Source organism: Chelonia mydas, chromosome 23 (genome assembly GCF_015237465.2).
Source record: "Chelonia mydas isolate rCheMyd1 chromosome 23, rCheMyd1.pri.v2, whole genome shotgun sequence".
In the NCBI taxonomy this organism is placed as follows: Eukaryota; Metazoa; Chordata; order Testudines; family Cheloniidae; genus Chelonia; species Chelonia mydas.
In genome coordinates this window covers 2,670,532-2,689,489 of record NC_051263.2, presented here as the reverse complement: position 1 = coordinate 2,689,489, position 18,958 = coordinate 2,670,532, and the positions used below count along the sequence as shown (strand labels likewise).

General features: G+C 62.5%; 2 protein-coding genes across 5 annotated transcripts in view; one reads left to right on the top strand and one right to left on the bottom strand.

Annotated features, from left to right (window-relative positions):
• Window positions 1–639: 639 nt before the first annotated feature.
• Window positions 640–17,833, bottom strand: LOC119564382 (rho GTPase-activating protein 11A). Of its 4 annotated transcripts, XM_037884569.2 has the most exons (15): window positions 17,728–17,833; window positions 14,627–14,952; window positions 12,735–12,918; window positions 11,575–11,669; window positions 10,810–10,906; window positions 9,351–9,607; window positions 8,530–8,687; window positions 7,669–7,812; window positions 7,278–7,355; window positions 6,443–6,548; window positions 6,130–6,209; window positions 4,383–4,506; window positions 3,688–3,790; window positions 3,100–3,253; window positions 640–2,205 (listed from the first exon to the last, which is right to left on the bottom strand). In XM_037884569.2, the coding sequence occupies exons 3-15, from the start codon at window positions 12,837–12,839 to the stop codon at window positions 1,379–1,381; spliced, it is 2,328 nt and encodes a 775-aa protein (XP_037740497.1). In that variant the 5' UTR covers window positions 12,840–12,918; window positions 14,627–14,952; window positions 17,728–17,833; the 3' UTR covers window positions 640–1,378. The 4 variants fall into 4 exon arrangements, with proteins under 4 accessions (XP_037740497.1, XP_043390466.1, XP_043390464.1 ...); XM_043534531.1 differs by lacking the exons at window positions 14,627–14,952; window positions 17,728–17,833 and adding an exon at window positions 13,356–13,469; XM_043534529.1 differs by lacking the exons at window positions 14,627–14,952; window positions 17,728–17,833 and adding an exon at window positions 13,247–13,282.
• RASGRP4 (RAS guanyl releasing protein 4) overlaps window positions 17,826–18,958 on the top strand; it is a 16,098-nt gene continuing 14,965 nt past the window's right edge. Inside the window, exon 1 of the mRNA XM_037884570.1 lies at window positions 17,826–17,962. Coding sequence (XP_037740498.1) covers window positions 17,940–17,962 — 23 coding nt within the window. The 5' untranslated portion in view covers window positions 17,826–17,939. The remainder of the gene's footprint in view (window positions 17,963–18,958) is intronic.

Below are 18,958 nucleotides of genomic sequence, written 5' to 3'. Positions count from 1 at the left end.
AAGAGACCAAAGACTTCTGTGTTTTCCTCCAGCTTTCGGGGGGGGGGGGGGGGTTGGGTCTAATGGGGGTGGGCAGGGAGCCAGGACTCCTGGAATCTATTCCCAGCTCACCCCGCATCCCTCCCAGAGCTGGGGATGTCCCTTAACTCCCAGTTCCCCTTCTGGAGCTGGGACTGGAACCCCGGAGTCCTGGTGCCTGGCCCCCCTGCTCTAAGCTCCTGGGTTCCAGCCCCAGAAGGGGAACTGGGAGTTCGGGGAAGTCGCTTTGCCTCAGTTTCCTCATCTATACCCGAGGGGGGGGGGTTAATTCGTCCCCCCTGTCAGGTGCTCTGAGAGCTGGGGGGCCCAGCCTGTGGTACGTTAAGGAGGCCAGCGGGTTTGGTTGAAATGTCAGGTGTTAATCTCACTGCCAGTGAGGCAGGTCTGTCCATCCACGTCCCACAGCCTGAGAATCCAGCCTCTCCTCGGTTACAAAAATCAAACCATTCCCCCCACACACACCAAGCACAGCCACCCCCTGGCCCCCTCAATCCAGCAGCAGAGATCCTACCCTGTGCAGGAAACCCAGCAGCAAACGCCCGCGGGACTCCACAGTATTGGCCGACCGTTCGCCGCTTCTTTGGGTGGAAAAAGAAGGAAAAAAAGTTTTAAAAAAACCTTTTTATTCTGGAAAAATTTAAACATTTGAAAGGAAAGAAACTTTGACCCCGTGGGCCTTCTTGCTTTCGGAAGGATTGAGTGCAACTCCGAGGGGAGACCCCGCACGCCCCCGGCTCAGGAAAAGACCCCAGTCCCTACACTTCATGGTCTGTCTCCAGAAGCAAGCAGTGCTCTCTCACCCCCCTGCCCTCCTCCACCCCACAGCGAAACGCAGAAACCGCAGCCCAAGGCACGAAAGAGCCAGCAGCAGAAACCCAGGCGCGAGGAGCTGGTACCAGGCGATAACAGGGGAAAAAACCCCGGCGGAGAAATCGGCCTCGGAATTTGAGCCCAGGACGAGCCAGGTTCCCAGAGGCCAGCGGGCGAGGGCACAGAGCGGCTCGGGAATTGCCAGCCGGGGGCTGAAATGCACAAAGAATTCATAGTTCTCACACAGCGTGCCCGCCGGGACCCGGAGAGGACGTGGCTGCTAGGGCGAGGCAGCCAGGGTGCCCCAGCCGGTTTGGGTCACACAGAGGTCCAGAGGGCAAGGGGAGGGCTCAGCCGCAGCCCAGGGGATTCCAAACTTCGAGGCCCAGTTTGCCCCCCAGAAGGCAGGGGAATGCAGCACATCCTTCACAGATCCAGGAAGTCCTGGCTGGCGGTGAGTTTAGTACCCGGCAGTGGGGATTTTGGGGAGTGACGCCGATTGGCCCCCAGCAGCTGCTGGAGCTGGGGGTCACAGGAGGGGCCGGCGGGGGGTGGGTGCCATGTCCCGGGGGCTGGCATTGGGCACGGCAGTGCCCGGCTCCCTCCGGCCCCGCAGTCCCACGAAGGCCAGGGTGAGGTGCTTGTGGCTGACGAAGATCTGCCGCCCACAGGCCCGGAAGTAGCTCAGTGGACTCTTGGGGGGCTGCAGGCCGGGGTCGCCCCGCCCCGAGGCCTTGGCCTGGGCCCCAGTGGGCAGGGCGCTCTCGTGGCTGAGCGAGCGCCTGAAGCGCCGGCCCCGGGCTGCCCGTTTGGGGGTGCCGGCTCCGGCGGGCTGGGCGGTGGAGCGCGGGAAGGCCAGGGTCAGTCGCTTCACATGGCGCTTGGGGGCACCGTCGGGGCCGGGAAGATGCTGGGAAAGAGAGCCAGGAGCCGGCCGTTCCCTCTCTGGCTCCGGGCCACCCTCCCCGGCCCCCAGGCAGCCAGGCACAGCACTGCCGGGGGAGAGCGTGACGCACAGCATGGGGGTGCCCAGCGGCTCCGGACCAGGTCGGCTCCCTGGGGTGCCATCCAGCGGCTCCCTCTCACCTCCTCCAGGGTGGGATGGGGAGCTTCCCGACCTGGCTGCTCCTGGGAGGCCGTCGACTCTGCCCTCCGCCCCCGACAGGCCCTCAGGCCAGCTCAGGGACCTGCGCAGGGCCCGCTGCTGCCTGGGGGGGGCCCCAGTGCGGCTTCCGAACCAGGCCTCCAGGTCCAGCTCCGTGGCGCACGGCTTCTTGCTGGCGTCTGCGGATCCCGCGCAGGGCCCGGGGTCTCGCTTGCTCTGCCCGGCAGCGGGGCCTTCGACAGCAGGTGTCCCTGGAACAGACATGGCCCCGTCACTGCCCCAGCCAACATGGGGCCCGGCGCCCAGCGCCTGGCAAAAATCAGACGCAGCACTGAGATGCAGCCACCTCGGGGGTGCAGCGTGGCAGCTGTTCTTACAGGGTTCCCTCGCTCTGGGGCAGGGCACTGGGATTCTTTGTGCAGGGATCCCTCACCCGGTACTGAGATGCAGCCACCTCTGGGGTGGGGTGGGGTGCGGGGGCTGGTTATACAGAGAGCCCTCACCCAGCACTGAGATGCAGCTGTCTCTGGGGTGGGGTGGTGGGACTGTTTATACAGGGGCCCCTCACCTAGCACTAAGATGCAGCCACCTCTGGGGTGGGGCACAGCAGCTTACACGCTGACCTCTTTAAGTGGTTGGGATCTTCGACCTGCCGGCTGCGTTGGTATCATGCGAACAGACCCCCAGCGCGCCGAGGCTCTCTGGCCCCGGGAAGGGCGAAGATGAGCCTGTAGATCCAAGCCACTAAACCCCCGCCCGCCCCTGGCACGCCCCGCCCGGCTCTGTTGAAACCAGCCGATTACAACACTTGACAACTGGGCCGGGAAGAAGCTATTTCGCCATTGGGCCGAGACGCAGCATGGCTGCTGCCGGGGGGGGGGGGGGGGAGGAGGCGCCGTCTGGGGTTACGGGGTTCAACCCACCCGCCCTTCAGCACCGTAGGCCGGGAAGGGGGAGCCAGGTCAAGGGCGGAGCAGGCCGGACGGGTGCCAGCCAAGGATGCTGATGGGGGCCCCGCGGGGGAGGTGAACAGGTCGTGCCATGCCCATCTCTGATCCAAACCCCACACCCTTTATCTGGCCCCCCCCGCACCCCTAGAAGATGGGGACCTTTGCATCATGCCGCCCCCAGGGCATAGGTTGTACCATCATCCGGCTCTGTGGGCCTGGACAAGGGCAGCGGGACCCAGCCCTGCGGGGCTCGGTGCCCCTCCAGGGCGTCTGCCACCATCCGCTTCATCAGGTGCCAGCTGCTGGGCTCAGGGGCCTTGGCGTTCCACTTGGCGGGGCCCGGGGGAGGCTGCAGGGGGGAGAAAGGGAGAAGGGCTGGGGCTTTGCTACCTGGGACGGGCCCCGGGGCCAGAGCCGCAGCTAGAAAGCACCTGGAGGGACCCGTGGCCGGGTGCCAGGGGAGGGCTCCGAGGTCTGACCCCTGGGAGCAAGCGGGCACGTGGCACAAGGAGGCCGGCCCCTTTAAACGAGCGCTCGGACGCCTGGGTTCTGCCCCACACCCCTTTAAACGGCCCCCCGCCCCCCAAGCTGCCGGAGTTCTTTTCCACAACCCAAGCTATGGGATTACCAATGAACTTGCAATGAGCTGGCCTAGGTGTGTGGAACTGCTGCCCCCTGCTGGATGGACCCTGCACTGCAGCGTCACGTATCTTAAGCCCTATACTGCTAACAGGGATTCACCTCTAGGCCAAAGAGGGGGCCCGCACGTCTGGAGTTACTCACCTGCTCCTTCCCGCTGCGGGCGAAGATGCGCAAGGATTTGCGCCCCGCATCCTGCCGCTCGAAGGGAGCTGGGGAGCCACAGGTGGATCGGCCGGAGAGCTTCCTGGATGGGAAGAAGCAGGGCATCGGGACAGCTGCCCAGGATGGGGCGGGCTGGGCACCAAGCGGGCATTAGGGGAGCCCCCAGAGCCTGGCACTGCCAGAGACGTCCACCGGGCTTCAAATGCTGCCCGTTGCACAGAGCAGGGATGAGCCAATGCAAAAACACACACACACACACACACACACACGGGAGGGGGGTGTCGAGTTGGGAGCCATTACACTGATGGCTGGGGGGGCGGTCGGGGATCAGGCATCGGGCTGGGACCCAGAGGATCAGGCTTCAATTTCTGACTCTGCCACCACCTCCCTGGAGGCACCTTGGGCAAGTCCCAGCATCTCCTGGGCCTCAGTGTCCCCAGCTGTTGGGGGGGGGAGTGTCTGCAGTGCCAGGCACAATGGGCAGCCTCAATCTCACACACACCTGGCCCCACGGAGGCCCCCGATCTCGCTCTGGGGGGTGTCTGCGCAGTGCCTAGCTCCCCGGAAGCCCCCCAGCTCAGAAACCAGCGTTTCCAGCCATTGCCCCAGCTGTGGGCCAGGAGCAGGCACCCCAGTGCAGTTACCCGTGGGGCAACCCCCCACCCCCCCCTTACCTCTGAGGACGCCTCTTGCAGCTGCTCTTCCTTCGGTGCAGGCCGGCGCTGGGGGGCAGAGTCTCCGCAGCAGTGGGCAACTCTGGGGGGCTGTTGGCGAAGACCTCAGGGGGGCTGGCGGGAGCTGGTGGGGAGGGGAGGCAGAGGGGTCAACCAAGGAGCAGGGCCGGGGGGGTCTGGTATTTTGGGGGGAGAATAGATGCTTGTCTATTATGTGGGGGAGAGATAGGTGAAAGGGGTGTGGTTACAGCGGGGGGCTGGGGGGGGGGGCGGCGCAGGCTGGCAGCCAGGACTCCTGGGTTCTATCCCCAGCTCTGGGAGGGGAGTGGGGTCTAGTGGTTAGAGCAGGGGGGCTGGGAGCCAGGACTCCTGGGTTCTATCCCAAGCTCTGCCAGAGACTCGTGGCATGGCTTGAGGAGGACACTTCCGCCCTCTCTGCACCTCCCTTCCCCCTCTAACATGGGGTTTGAAATCCTACCGGAGCCTGAGCTCTCTGGGGCAGAGACTGGGCGTGCAGCGACAGGGGCCCCAATCCTGGCTGGGGCCCCTTGTTAGAGGGCTTATTCCTTCACCCTCCCACTTCCCTGATCCTTCTCGTGTGAACAGAGAGCAACAATACCCCAAGTCCAAAGGTGCAAACAATTCGATGTTTATTGGGGTGAACTTCCAGCAAGCTTAAATCCAAATTCCTTATTTTTGAATTCTAACTTACTTCCTGATTATCACTACAAAAGTTTTTTTTTCCTCCTTCTGCTGATAATCGCCCACCTTATTTGATTAATCTCGTTAGAGTTGGTATGGCAACCCCCATTGTTTCATGTTCTCTGTGTATATCTTCCCACTGTATTTTCCACTGCATGCATCCGATGAAGTGGGCTTTAGCCGATGAAAGTTCATGCTCAGATAACTTTTTTAGTCTCTAAGGTGCCACAAGGACTCCTCGTTCTTTTAACTTTCTTCCTGGTTGCCCCTAATTTATATAGTAATCGTCTCAGCTATACCTTAACCAATCATTTTACTGAAATCCAGCTAACCAGTCCTAACAGTGTAATATAATTCTCTAACCCGTTATACCCCACTACCCTAATTAACGGACACCGAGCAAAATTAATTATGCAGCAGACCGAAACAATTAGAGAACCAGACAGATTGACCATAGAAAAGTGGGGGCCATAAAGATAAAACACACAGAAGTGAGGGGCAGAGAGTCCCGTGGCACCTGACAGACTAACAGACGTGTCGGAGAATGAGCTTTCGTGGGTGAACACCCACTTCGTCGGATGCATGTCATGAGGGTTTCACACCCACAACCATTGAGAAGGGATTTCTTGCCAGGCCAGATGTTATCAAACCAAATTCTCTTTAACCATCTGAAAATCTGTTTCTTTGTCGGGCGGTGACGGGCGCTATCGGGCTGTTCGGGAGACGGTCCTGTCCCAACACCACCTTACTTCCGTGTGACTGGTTTGGGAGGTGAGGACTTCCTGGCTGATGGCTGCCCCTACCGCTTGGCCAAAGGCCTTGGCCGAAGAGCCAGGCCTAGGACTGTCACAGCGAGAGCAGCCCAGACACTGGCAGACTGTGATTTTGATTCTTTGTTTTAACCCCCTGTAATGAGCGAAGTGATAAAAATACCTACATTCTCCAAGTCTAGGCTTTACAGACAGGCCTGACTATCTAGACCCTAACACCCCTCACCGCCGTGAGGGCAGAGCACCCCGCGGGCAGTCAGCCCCCCTGGCCGTACCATCATCTGGGGGCTGATCGAAGGGGTCCCCAGCCTCGTCCGTGGACAGCTCCGAGCCAGCCGGCCCCACGGTGGGTCTCCTGCAAGAGGCACGCAGGCAGTGTTAGCGGGGCCGGAACCGGCTCGCCTGCCCGGAGTTCCCAGCATGCATTGTAGGACGTGCCCGGGAAACTGGGTGCCCCCCAATGGTTGGGTTCTCCCCGCAGTCTGGCATCCCCCTGCTCCACCCACACCACGCTCCCCAGTGCCCCCCCCCCCCCCCCGCTCTGAGCTCCCCGGTGCCCCCGCAGGGGAATGGCACGGAGCTGCCTACCGCTTCTTGGTGCCCAGATGGGCCTCCTGGGCCAGCTCCTCCAAGGCCTTGCGCTTGGCGCCGAAGGGGAGGGTCCGGGGCACCAGGCTGGAGACACTCGGGGAGTCTAGGGAGAGGAGGGGGGGGGGCTGGGGTCCACACAGGCTTGGGGAGGTTCCCCAGGTTTGCCACGGCCTCTCCCTGACCCAGCAGGGTACCCCCCCACAACTCATGCACCCCACTGCTGCATGGAAGAGACCCTGTGGGGGGCTGCAGGGGGCGCTCTCCTCTGGCAGTCAGGGCTGGCCCCATTGCCCCAGGGGGCCGGTGTTGCAGGAGGTGCCATTACTCAGACAAGGTGCGAACCCAGCGTGGCCTTTCGTAGCTACCCCCTCAGGCCCAGGACTGCTCTTCACTTCCAGTCCTAAACTGCTGCGTGGCTGTGAACCAGCCCCCCATGCCCCACCCCAGAGGTGGCTGCATCTCAGCACCGGGCGAGGGGTCCCTGTATGAAGCGCCCCCGTGCCCCACCCCAGAGGTGGCTGAATCTCCATGCTGGGCAAGGGATCCCTGTATAAACAGCCCCGCGCCCCACCCCAGAGGTGGCTGCATCCCAGTGCTAGGCAAAGGGTCTCTACGCATGCCGCGTAAAGCACTTTAGGATGCCCAGAGCCCTCTCCACAACTGCTCAAATGAGGATCTGGGGACACCCGATATGGGGGGGGAAGGAGCTGGGGGTCACTGAAACACAGGGGCTGTGAATAGCCTTGTACTTGTCCTAGCCCCACAGTACCCAGCTGCCCCCCCTCGAGCCAGCCCCCATCCCCATGCCCCCACCCAGCAGCCCTGCACTCACCCACTCTTGGCTCCTGGGCCAGAGGCCCCCCGGCACCGCGCCCCACTCGGAGTTTGGTCAGGGCCCCGTTCACAATCTCTGCAAGACAGGAAACTGGGCGGATACAACCCCACAGTACCCGCCCCCCAGCACATCCCTGCCCCCTGGGGCTGGCACCCCCCCTCCTAGGATAGCGGCAGACACAGCCCGGCTTGGAAGGTTGAACACCCCTTGCGGGGGCCCAAACTGGCAGGGTAAGGGGCTTGTCTGTGGGTAGAGTGTCAGGACTCCTGGGTTCTCTCCCCGGCCCTGGCAGGGGAATGGGGACTAGTGGTCAGAACAGGGGGCTGGGAGCCAGGACTCCTGGGTTCTCTGCCTGTGCCCAGCAGCGAGCTGGGACCCAGACCCTCACCACCAACGCTCCTCCGACGAAGCCTCTGGTGCCGCTCTGCCAGCCCATCTCCGGCATCCCTGGGCCCCGCCTGGCTCTGGCGGCCACTGTCCAGCTCAGGGGCAGGAGCTGGGAGTTTGTCCAGGAGGAACTGGGGGACTCTGCCTAGAGGGGAGACATGGGGGGAGGGGTTTAGAGCCAAGACACCCCGGGACTAAGAATCTCCTTCCTGTCACCCCAGAGGCACCTGCCTGCAGCCTCCGGACACCCCCATCCGTCTGGTGCCTCTTTGCTGCTACCCAGCCCCTAAAGCTGGGCGGGGGGGGGGGGGAGGAACCAGCATATCAGGGGGGCAGAGCCCCCTGCAACCCCAGCCATGCACTGAAGGGCTGGGGGGAGGGGCAGACCAGCCCACTGGACATGGGGCATTCAGCAGAGCTGGGGATTATGGGATAGGACACAGCCAGGAGGCCCTGACCCCATGTCCAGGGCTGCTGTCTCCTGCCCCCTCCGGACACCCCCTGCACTGACTCTGGGACCTGTCCCGGAGCGGTGTCCTGCCACCAGTCAGCAGCCCCCATGCCTCGCCCCAGAGGTGGCTGCATCCCAGCGCTGGGTGAGGAGTCCCTGTGTAAACAGTCCACGCGCCCCACCCAAGAAGTGGCTGCATTGACCCCTGTGTAAACCGTTTGCAACATACTTCTGGATGCAAAGCGCTAGAAAAATGTCAGCTGGGATTCAAACTATTTCACAGCCCCCCAAAGGCTCTGGGGGGAATCCCCATTAGCAGTATAGGGCATAGGACACAGACTTGCTGTCTGTCTCACTCGGAAGGGTCAGCCATGCACAGTCCCGGTCCCCCCAGACAGGGGCCCTGCTCACCGATGTGGGGCGCGTGGCTGATCAGGGCCTGCACGGCACCCGCCTGGAGTGGTAGCCGTCGCTCGGCGCCCGGCGCATCGCTCAGCACGCAGCTGGGGAAGAGGTTGGGGGCGAAGATCACGGCCAGGTTGGCCTCGTCCATCTTGTTCTCCTGGCACCTGCGGGCGGGGTGGTGGGGTAGGTGAGCTGAGCCGGACACCAGGAGGCGGCCCATGCTGCTGGGGGTTCAAACCCAGCCGGGTCCCCAGTTCCTCCAGTCCCAGCCCCATCTGAATATCACTGCACAGCCCGACAGGGATAGCAGTCTCTGGAGAGGCCCAGGGCTGGGAGTGAGGGGCACCGGCAGAGCTGGGGGGGAGCCCAGGGTCGGGGTAGCAGGGGCTGCGGGTCGGGAGTGAGGGTCACCGGCAGAGCTGTGGCCGGGGGGGGAGCCCAGGGCCGGGGTAGCAAGGGCTGCGGGTCGGGAGTGAGGGGCACCGGCAGAGCTGTGGCCGGGGGGGGAGCCCAGGGCCGGGGTAGCAAGGGCTGCGGGTCGGGAGTGATGGGCACCGGCAGAGCTGGGGGGAAGCCCAGGGCCGGGGTAGCAGGGGCTGCGGGTCGGGAGTGAGGAGCACCGGCAGAGCTGGGGGGGGGAGCCCAGGGCTGCGGGTCGGGAGTGAGGGGCACCGGCAGAGCTGTGGGGGGCGGGGGGGGAGCCCAGGGCCGGGGTAGCAGGGGCTGCGGGTCGGGAGTGAGGGGCACCGGCAGGGCTGAGGGGGGAGCCCAGGGCCGGGGTAGCAGGGGCTGCGGGTCGGGAGTGAGGGGCACCGGCGCACACCCACCTGGCTGCCACGTCCCGCAGGAAGGTGCAGAAGTAGCGGAGGGCGCGGGCGCTGTGACGGGGCAGCAGGCAGCTCAGCAGCAGGGTGAGGGGGCCCCGCTCGCCCTCGGCTGGGTGCTGCTGGGCGCGGCACAAGGGCTCCTGCAGCTCGGCCGGGATGAGGGGCTCGGGCAGGTGCCGCAGGAATTGCTTGAGCAGCGCGGCCAGGTCGCAGGGGGCGGCCGCGTCCAGGCAGCTCTCCCCGGCCTCCAGCTGGGCCTGGAACGACAGGGCCCCGAGGAGCATGGGGAGGGACGCAGCTCCGCCACCGACACCTCAGGGAGGTCACGCCCCACCCTGTGCCTCAGTTTCCCCAAGCGGGGTTGAACGCCACCCACCCAGCCAGTGTCGTTCCAGGGCTGACTGGTGCAAGGCTCTGAACAAGGATCCTGCCACCCCGCTCAGAGACAGAGCCCGGACCTGCCCAGCCTGCTCCCCCAGCCAGCTGTCACCCCTCCTCGCTGAGCAGCCCACAGGGAGCCCATGGATCAGCCAGCCAGGCCTCACTGGGCATGGACCAAATCCCTCTGCCTGACCCCTCCAGCCCTGGAGCATGAGGGTGGATTCCCCTTCGGCTCTCTCCTGCCTGCCCCCTGGGGGATGGAGGCCGGGGAGGGGCTGAGCAAAGACCCCAGGCTCCCACCAGGCTGCGGGAGGGGGATAGGCTTGGAGCAGGGGTGTTACCCAAGACTCCAGCCTGGGTCTGTGGCAACATCCCTTGGATTTCGTCAGCCTGCAGCAGCGGGAAGCCCAGAGCACAGGGACACCGCTGGCCCCCAGCCCCAAATAGAGTCTGCCAACCCCCAATGTACAGCCACATCCCCACCCCCCACCGTACAGACCCCGCCCTGCAGAGAGCAGATGCTGGGAGTGAAGAGCGCTTTGGAAGTGAAATTGAAGAAGGGAGGGGTCAACTTGGGGTTGGGGGGGAGCCAGGACTCCTGGGTTCAATCCCCAGCTCTGGGAGGGGAGTGGGGCCTAGTGGTTAGAGCAGGGCGCATGTCTGTAGGGGGGGACGACACACGGGGCGGGGGGGAGATGTAATCCCATCCACTGCAAGTTCAAGATGCTTTCAAAGCGCATCCTCGTGCGTCTGGCCCAGACCGAGCTGAACAGCCCACTACTGCTGCTGGCCGAGAGCGTCTCCTCGCGCTCCAGGAGCGAAGGTTTCATGGGGAGGGCTCCCCTCCCCCCCCATCCCCCCCCCCCACAGGCACCGGATCTCACCCTGCCTGGTGCTCAATCACTAACCACCATCAGCCACGTGCCGGGGCCTTATTGCTGGCCGAGATGTACGTGCAGAGCAGCCTGCGACAGGGCGGGGGAGGAGGTTCGTTATCACGAATGGGGCGGGGCGGGGGGGGGGGGCTGCCCCCACAGCACCAAGGTCCTGATCCCGAGCCGGGGAGGGGGTCACGTACCTTCAAGGCCTTGATGCGGGTCATGGAGCCGGATTTCCGGAAGAGCCCCTCTGTGTGCAGATGCGGGCGCAGGGCCTCACAGATCTGCACCAGGAACCTGGGGGCAGACACAGGGGGGCGCTATGGAGGCAGTAGTAAGACCCTGCGGGCTGGGGGGGGGGGTGGTTCTCAGTCCGCATCAGCCCCTCCCCCCTTAACCCTTTGGGGGTCTTGTGGCCGAACCTCTCCTAGACAGCGTCCCACACCACGTCGGCTTGAGCGTGCAGAGAGCCCGAGACAATTGCCCTGGGGGCCGTTCCCCCCACCCCATTTACCCCTCTCTGAAACCCACTGCTCCAGGGGGGCTCTCTACCGACACCTCCCCCCAGCAGGGGTCTCTCTCTGAGCAAGGGGCTGGACCCCACCACAGCTCTGCTCCAGGGAGCGGTGTCACCCCTTCACGAGACGGGGGTGGTCTGAGAAGGAGCCCCCCACCCCCCAACCAACCCACACCCTGGGTAGCTGTCCCCGATGCCTCAAATGAAGTGGGGGCAGGGCTACCAAAGACAGGGGTGGGGCCACTGAGTCCCTGCCAGACCCTGAGCTGGGCCGGGGGGAGGGGGGGGTCTGTTCTCTCTCTCCTCCCACCCCTATTCCCTCCAGCCCAGCCATGAAGTTACTGGAGGCATGTTTCCTAAGATCCGGATCCAACACCGGTCCCGGCTGGTGGCGAGCTCTCCTTTCGTGCCCTCCTGCCGCCCCCCGCCCCCCCCCCCCCCCACTCACCGCGGTACTCCCGCCACGTTCTCCGAGAGGGGCAGCGCGTGCAGCGGGGTCCCGAACGGGCCGGCGGGCGACGCCAGGGGAGGTTTCTCCTGGCACTGAGAGAGGAGAGAGAGAGAGAGAGAGAGGAGACAGGACTTGCCATTGGGCCGCTGCTCTGAGCTGTCCAGCTTGGGGCCTCCACCTGGTGCCTATCACCACGGCCTCTGGGCATCAGACTGGAGGGCAGAGGATGGGGTCTGCGCCCATGTGGCCAGCGTGGGAGAGCTGTGGCCAAGAGCAGGCGGCCTCCCTGCCAGCTGACCCATTGCCCCCTGGCCTAAAGAAGACTCCCCCCAAGCTGTGGGCAGTAGAGGGCGTATGAGACACAGAGGAGCAGGTCTGACTGGAGTCAGCAGCAGGCAGCTCGGTTCATCCCAACGCCCCGCAGTGAAACCTCACACAGGGCTGAAGATAAAAGGGGGTCCCCTCACTCCTGGTCCCCCCGCCAATATCTGCCCTCTCCGGGGAAAGCCAGTGCAGCCCCCAGGGCAGAGCTCTCAAAGGCCTCTCCCCCGGGGGGTGGGGGCGCTATCGAGGCAGGAGATCTATGCCTGTGGGCCTAGGCAGTGGGGCAGGGCTTACAGGGGGGAGAAATAGGGTCACCGGAGCTGCTGCTTTGAAGCGCAAAGGAGCACATCCTGTTCGTGCACTCGGCGCCCACAACAAGGGAACCGCTGGCAGCGTGACCCGGTTATGGGGGGGTGGGACTCCCAGGATGCCCCAAGGCAGAACCGGTCTGGTTCAGGGGGGTGGGGCAGCTTGGCAAAGAACTTCGCAAAAGGGGGGCCCCCCCCATTTCCATGGCAGGTGGGGAAACCGAGGCAGAGAGGGGCACCCACTTTGCCCAAGCGGAGCTGGGAATGGAACCCAGGAGTCCTGGCTCCCCCTCCCCTCTGGTTCCAGCCACGAGGCCCAACTCCCTCTTCCCAGGCTGGGAGGGGAAACCAGGAGTCCCAACAGTCAGATCACCCCTCCCCCCCCACCCCCGTTAATTAACCTGCCGTCTCCAGCTCCCGCAGAGGCACCGCAGGGCCGGCCGTGCCATGCCCCCATCGACGACGGGCTGCACCCCGCCCGCAGCTGCCTGGAGGCCCGTCGGGGCCCACTCCTCCCCCACTTACGGGCGAGTCGCTCAGGGTGGGTTTCCAGTGCTTGAGCCTCACGCCGGCGGTCCGCAGGTGGCGGAGAACAGCCTCCGCCAGCTCCTTTCTCTCCGGGCTGGGCATGGCTCCGGGCTCCCGGCCAAGGCCGTCACATCACGCGGCCCCAGCTGCCCCCAGCACGGGCCCAAGGGACGCGGTGCAACTGGGCAAGGAGGAGAGGGAACCACTTAGCCTGGGGGTGGCTGGCTGTGTCCCAGCCCCCAATGCAGCCCCCCTGTTTCATTATTAAATGGGGACACCCCCCCCCTTGAGTTCAGCCAGCTACAGCTTTGCAAGATGCCACAATCCCCTTGACTCTGCCCCTCGATCTCAGCCTGTCCCCACCCCGCATCCTGGCCATTCGTCTCCTCCAAGACCCCCCCAGTCTTGGGTGCCCCCAATCCTACCCTATCAACCCCCTCTAACCTTTCATCCCCCCCCTTCCCAAAGAAGCCAGGAAAACCCCTGCTAGGCCCAGCTGGTCCCCCCACCTGCAGCCCATGGGGGACCCACTGAAGAGAGGAAAGGAGCCACCCTTTGACCTATTTATAAATTCCCCTGTTGGGGGGGGGGGTGCGGGATGATGCTTGTTAGCCCCACCTTTCCCAGGCACTGGCTGATGTGCTAACGAGTCAATTTGTCTGTGGACCTTTCCCCTTTCGAATGTGCAGCAGCCCCCCAAAATATTCTCCCCACCTCCCCAGAGACAGATCAATCTCCTTCCCCCTCCCCCCCGCCCAGCCTGCAATTAACCCTTTCGAGGTGCTTTGGTCGTTAAAGCTGAATCCAGGGCGGGTCCGAATCTAGACAAGTCACAGTCCTGCCATGGAACAACCTGCCCCATCCCCCTCACGTCAGGGCTAATTAAGAGCAGAGGATTGGAATTAACCAATTACGGGCCCCAGCTCTGAGGGTCTCTGTAGGAAACAGACTCCCCTGTTTGTATTGTCCCATCTCTGGGGGGGGTTTCCAAACCACAATCTGCACCCCCTTCCCCTCCAGCTGTCCAGCGATGGTACTGGTAATTGGGGGGGTGGATTGGGTACATCCCCCGAACTGGGGTTAAATTGCTGTGGGATTCAGGGGTGCCCGCTCTAGCCCTGACTGGCCCCTTCTCCGCCATGTCGGTGGCTGGAGCCTGGGCGCAGTCTCACAGGGATTTGGCACCGGCGTAGCTGTGAGGATCTGGGCCGTGCTTGCGGCTGGGGTGGGGGCTTTTGGCCCCCCGGGGAAGGCACCCAGGGGGCGTGTGGCTTTTTCCCAGCCAGAGCTGCTGGGTTTGGGGCGAGGAAGGGTTTGGGGTGTGGTAGTCTCTCTCCTGCCTTGGGACGGATGAGTTAGAAGTGCTTGGGAGCCACGTCCCTGGTTCGCTGGGGATTGTAGCGGCCAAAGGGCCAGGCGGGGACAAACCGGACCCGAGTGTTGCTCCCAACGCCCGAGTCAGACCCCACCAGTTTACAGTCCTGGGATTTGTTTTAAAGCAATACAATCGGGGGCCTTTCTATCAGCCTTCTGATGTCCTGGGGGAGAGGGGGCTCATGTTTTCAAACGTCCCTTTGCCACTAGGAGGTTCAGAAAATACTTCCTGGACAGCCAGCTGAGATCCCCTCATCACAGGAGTCCGGGAGCTGGGGCTTTAGGAAAAGCCCCGGATCTCACAAGAGCTGACAACGCTGCGGTTAGATCCTAAGGTAGCGAGGCACCTAACTCCCATAGGCACCTCAATATCTTCAAGGGTCTGGGCTTAGCCCGGTGGGGCAGGAGCTGGCCTGGCCTGGCCACCTATATGAATGTGGCTAGCGGGCGTTGACCTTCCGCTGCGGGACCGACGAGCCTGTTATTAAATAATTGCTCCCCAAGCAGCTACTTACCGACAGTGCCCAAGCCACCCCGAGCCTCCCTTTGCTCAGCTCAATAGCCCGAGCCGAGTGAGTCTCTCAGCATGCGGCAGGTTTTCTAACCCTTTGATCATTCTTGGGGCTCTTCTCTGACCCCTCTCCCATCAATCCACCTCCTTCCTGACTGGTGGGCACCCGAACTGGACACAGGGTCCCAGCCGCGGTCGCGCCAGGGCCAGACACAGAGGGGAAATACCCTCTCTGCTCCGACGGGAGATTGCCCTGTTTATGCAGCTCGGGATGGGGTTCGCGCTTTTGGAGGCAGCCTTGCACCGGGAGCTGATTCTCCACCAGGGTCCCTGAAGGAAAACGACACCAGAAACCCTCTGCCTGTCTGTGGCCCTCGGATCGATCTATCTATCCCTCCATCCCAATACACCCTGTCCATCCATCCATCCATCCATCCATCCCCATACACCCGAGCTATCTATCTATCCCCAGACAACCCCTCTATCTATCTATCTACCTACCTATGTATTGATTGATCGCTCTCAGACACCCCCTAGCGCAGGGCCTAAGGCTCCAGCACCATTCCCTGGCCCTTGTGCCCTAGGGGAACGGTCGCTCTCGCTCACCATGGCATTTTTATATATTCTTCCTTCCTTCCTTCCTTCCTTCCTCCCTCAGCTGAAGAAAAGGCCTGTTTTTTTCACTTCTGCAGATGCAGAACCCGAGGTCCCGCAAGCCGGGCTGGATCTCACCCGGGCCCAGACGGGCGTCCTCCAAGGACAGGGAATAGGGTGGGGGTTCAGTAGGGGGTGTGCTCCCTCCACAATCAGGGCTGACCCCAAAACCCCATGGCAATGCTGTGCTGCAGGGATTGGGGTGAGGGGGGGCAGCAGGAGGTGCTCTTCAACTCTCAATCAGATCTGGGGCCGGGGGGGGGGGGGGTTCATCATCTCCTCTAAGCTGTTGTGCAGTGTTAAACTGCCATGGTGCCTCACCCCAGAGGCAGCTGCATCTTACCGCTGGATGAGGGATCCCTGTATAAACAGCTGCCTGCCCCACTCCCGAGATGGCTGCACCTCTGTCCTGGGTGAGGGATCTCTGAATAAACAGCTCCCTCCCCAAGGCCCAGAAGTGGCTGCATTTGAGTGATATTTATGAATAGTTTATAATGAGCTTTTGGCTCCTTTATGATGAAAGACACTGGCTGATCATCTTCCCAGTCATTATTATTATTATCTTATTAGACCCGAAGCGCTGAAGCAGAATAAGCTTTTCCTAGGCTCAGCCCCAGTGGGACTTAGCTGACAACGACTGGTTTTAGATCAGCGTGTCAGTGGTACTGAAATATGTTTCGTACTGATAAGCCAACGGCCGTGGACACCGGTTTGGAAAAATTTACTGAAGCCACTAGCCTGCTAAAAACTACCGGGAATGGTCAGTGACTCCGGGAGAACACAGACTCCTGGGTTCTGTTCCCAGCTCTCAGAAGGGAGGGAGGTCTAGTGGTTGGAGCCGGTGACCGGGAGTCAGGACTCCTGGGTTCTGTTCCCAGCTCTCAGAAGGGAGGGAGGTCTAGTGGTTGGAGCAGGTGACCGGGAGTCAGGACTCCTGGGTTCTGTTCCCAGCTCTCAGAAGGGAGGGAGGTCTAGTGGTTGGAGCCGGTGACCGGGAGTCAGGACTCCTGGGTTCTGTTCCCAGCTCTCAGAAGGGAGGCAGGTCTAGTGGTTGGAGCCGGTGACCGGGAGTCAGGACTCCTGGGTTCTGTTCCCAGCTCTCAGAAGGGAGGGAGGTCTAGTGGTTGGAGCAGGTGACCGGGAGTCAGGACTCCTGGGTTCTGTTCCCAGCTCTCAGAAGGGAGGGAGGTCTAGTGGTTGGAGCAGGTGACCGGGAGTCAGGACTCCTGGGTTCTGTTCCCAGCTCTCAGAAGGGAGGCAGGTCTAGTGGTTGGAGCCAGTGACCGGGAGTCAGGACTCCTGGGTTCTGTTCCCAGCTCTCAGAAGGGAGGGAGGTCTAGTGGTTGGAGCCGGTGACCGGGAGTCAGGACTCCTGGGTTCTGTTCCCAGCTCTCAGAAGGGAGGGAGGTCTAGTGGTTGGAGCAGGTGACCGGGAGTCAGGACTCCTGGGTTCTGTTCCCAGCTCTCAGAAGGGAGGGAGGTCTAGTGGTTGGAGCCGGTGACCGGGAGTCAGGACTCCTGGGTTCTGTTCCCAGCTCTCAGAAGGGAGGCAGGTCTAGTGGTTGGAGCCGGTGACCGGGAGTCAGGACTCCTGGGTTCTGTTCCCAGCTCTCAGAAGGGAGGGAGGTCTAGTGGTTGGAGCAGGTGACCGGGAGTCAGGACTCCTGGGTTCTGTTCCCAGCTCTCAGAAGGGAGGGAGGTCTAGTGGTTGGAGCAGGTGACCGGGAGTCAGGACTCCTGGGTTCTGTTCCCAGCTCTCAGAAGGGAGGCAGGTCTAGTGGTTGGAGCCAGTGACCGGGAGTCAGGACTCCTGGGTTCTGTTCCCAGCTCTCAGAAGGGAGGGAGGTCTAGTGGTTGGAGCCGGTGACCGGGAGTCAGGACTCCTGGGTTCTGTTCCCAGCTCTCAGAAGGGAGGCAGGTCTAGTGGTTGGAGCAGGTGACCGGGAGTCAGGACTCCTGGGTTCTGTTCCCAGCTCTCAGAAGGGAGGGAGGTCTAGTGGTTGGAGCCGGTGACCGGGAGTCAGGACTCCTGGGTTCTGTTCCCAGCTCTCACAAGGAAGGGAGGTCTAGTGGTTGGAGCCGGTGACCGGGAGTCAGGACTCCTGGGTTCTGTTCCCAGCTCTCACAAGGAAGGGAGGTCTAGTGGTTGGAGCAGGTGACCCAGAGTCAGGACTCCTGGGTTCTCTCCCCAGCTCTGGGAGGGGAGGGGAGTGGGGTCTAGTGGTTAGAGGAGGCGATTGTGAGTCAGGGCTTCTGGGTTCTCTTCCTGGATTTGGAAGTGGAGCATGATTGGGTGGTTAAAGGGGGAAAGAGAGGCAGGACTCCTGGGTTCTTTCCCCTGTTGCGGACACACATAAATTGGCTCTCTGTCTCTCACACACACAGCCCACTGTCCTGACATCACACATATAAGCCAGTTCCTTTTTTATCACCCATCAGCACAAACGTTACCAGTTCCTTTTGACTCAGCTTGGCCGCAGATTCAGGTCCCGCCCCGGAGCCCACAGCCGAGAGCTTGTTCATGAGTTTTCTTTTCTTTCTCTCGTGCACAAGGACGCAAATGACCGTGGGGAAGCCAAGCCGGCGGATCTAGCAGCTGCATGTCGTGGGAGCGAAGTGGGGGAGTGTTTACACACCCTAGCTAACCCCAGCTTAGCTCGGCCATGAACAGAAAAGAGAGTAAAAGGTAAGCAGGAGGCTGAGTTCGTCTGCGTTGAAAGATGCTGGCTCCTGTCATCGGCTGGGGCTTTCCTTGTGGCCCTGGGTGGCCGTTTCAGTCTGCGTGGCTTCTCCTTTTCAGTCATTTCAGTAGCAATTCCCCCCACCCCCTCAAAACATCGTCTTTTCACTTCCCGAGATGGCGCTGCCAATGGCTGGCCGCGTCCACAGCGAGCGGGCGGCGAAAGTCGCGCCTGGCCCCATGGAGGAATGCAGCCACCTCTGGGGTCGGGCACGGGAAAGGCTCTGCCATGTTCATGGAGCAGCCCATGGCTCAGGAGGGCCAGCGCTTGCCGGGGGCCACTCAGAGATCGGCTGGCCTGTCACAGAAGGGCTAGTGAGAAGAGAGGGAGCGGCCTGACACTTGGCCGGCCAAGCCACCCGCTTCGTAAGGATCTCAGCGCCTGCGGGGCCGGGGAGGTGGGTGAGCGTCTTCCGGGGATGTTGCTCAGGGAGGTTACGGTCGGCTTATGCCAGAGGACCCGACTTGAGGGTGGATTGCAACCAGCGCCCCCTATAGGGGAAAGGGGGTCCCATTCCTACCCCCTCCAGAGTCAGTCAGTCCCTGCCCTGGGGCTAGATCAGAGCCAGCGCCCCCTAGAGGCGAAAGGCACCATGCCCCATTCCCGGTCCCCCCGAGCCAGCCAGCCCCCCACCCTGGGGCCGGATGAGCAGTGTCCCCTAGAGAGGAAAGGGGGTCCCCATTTCTACCCCCCAGCGCCAGACAGTCCCCGCCCTGGGGCCTAGAGGGGAAAGGCCTCATGTCCCATTCCCTGCACCCCACGAGCCAGCTGGTCCCCCCCCCAGTCGTGTTCTCGGCAGTGGATTTAGTGGCCTGATGTTGCTTAGCATCTCAGGGCTTGCAGATTCCTGGGCAATCCTGGATGTAAGGGAAGGAAACTGCCCCCCATTTGCCCGTGCCCAGGGCCTGTGCAGGGCTCCTGCCTCGTTAGCACCCACCCTT

Bases quoted from the DNA above. Each gene is read 5' to 3' on its own strand.
- LOC119564382 (XM_037884569.2), bottom strand. From the start codon at position 12,839: ATGCCCAGCCCGGAGAGAAAGGAGCTGGCGGAGGCTGTTCTCCGCCAC. The intron at 6,210-6,442 runs GTAGGCAGCTCC...TGCCTCTTGCAG, and splicing joins CATCTGGGCACCAAGAAGCG to GAGACCCACCGTGGGGCCGG. The intron at 3,791-4,382 runs GTAAGGGGGGGG...CTTCCCATCCAG, and splicing joins TGCAAGAGGCGTCCTCAGAG to GAAGCTCTCCGGCCGATCCA.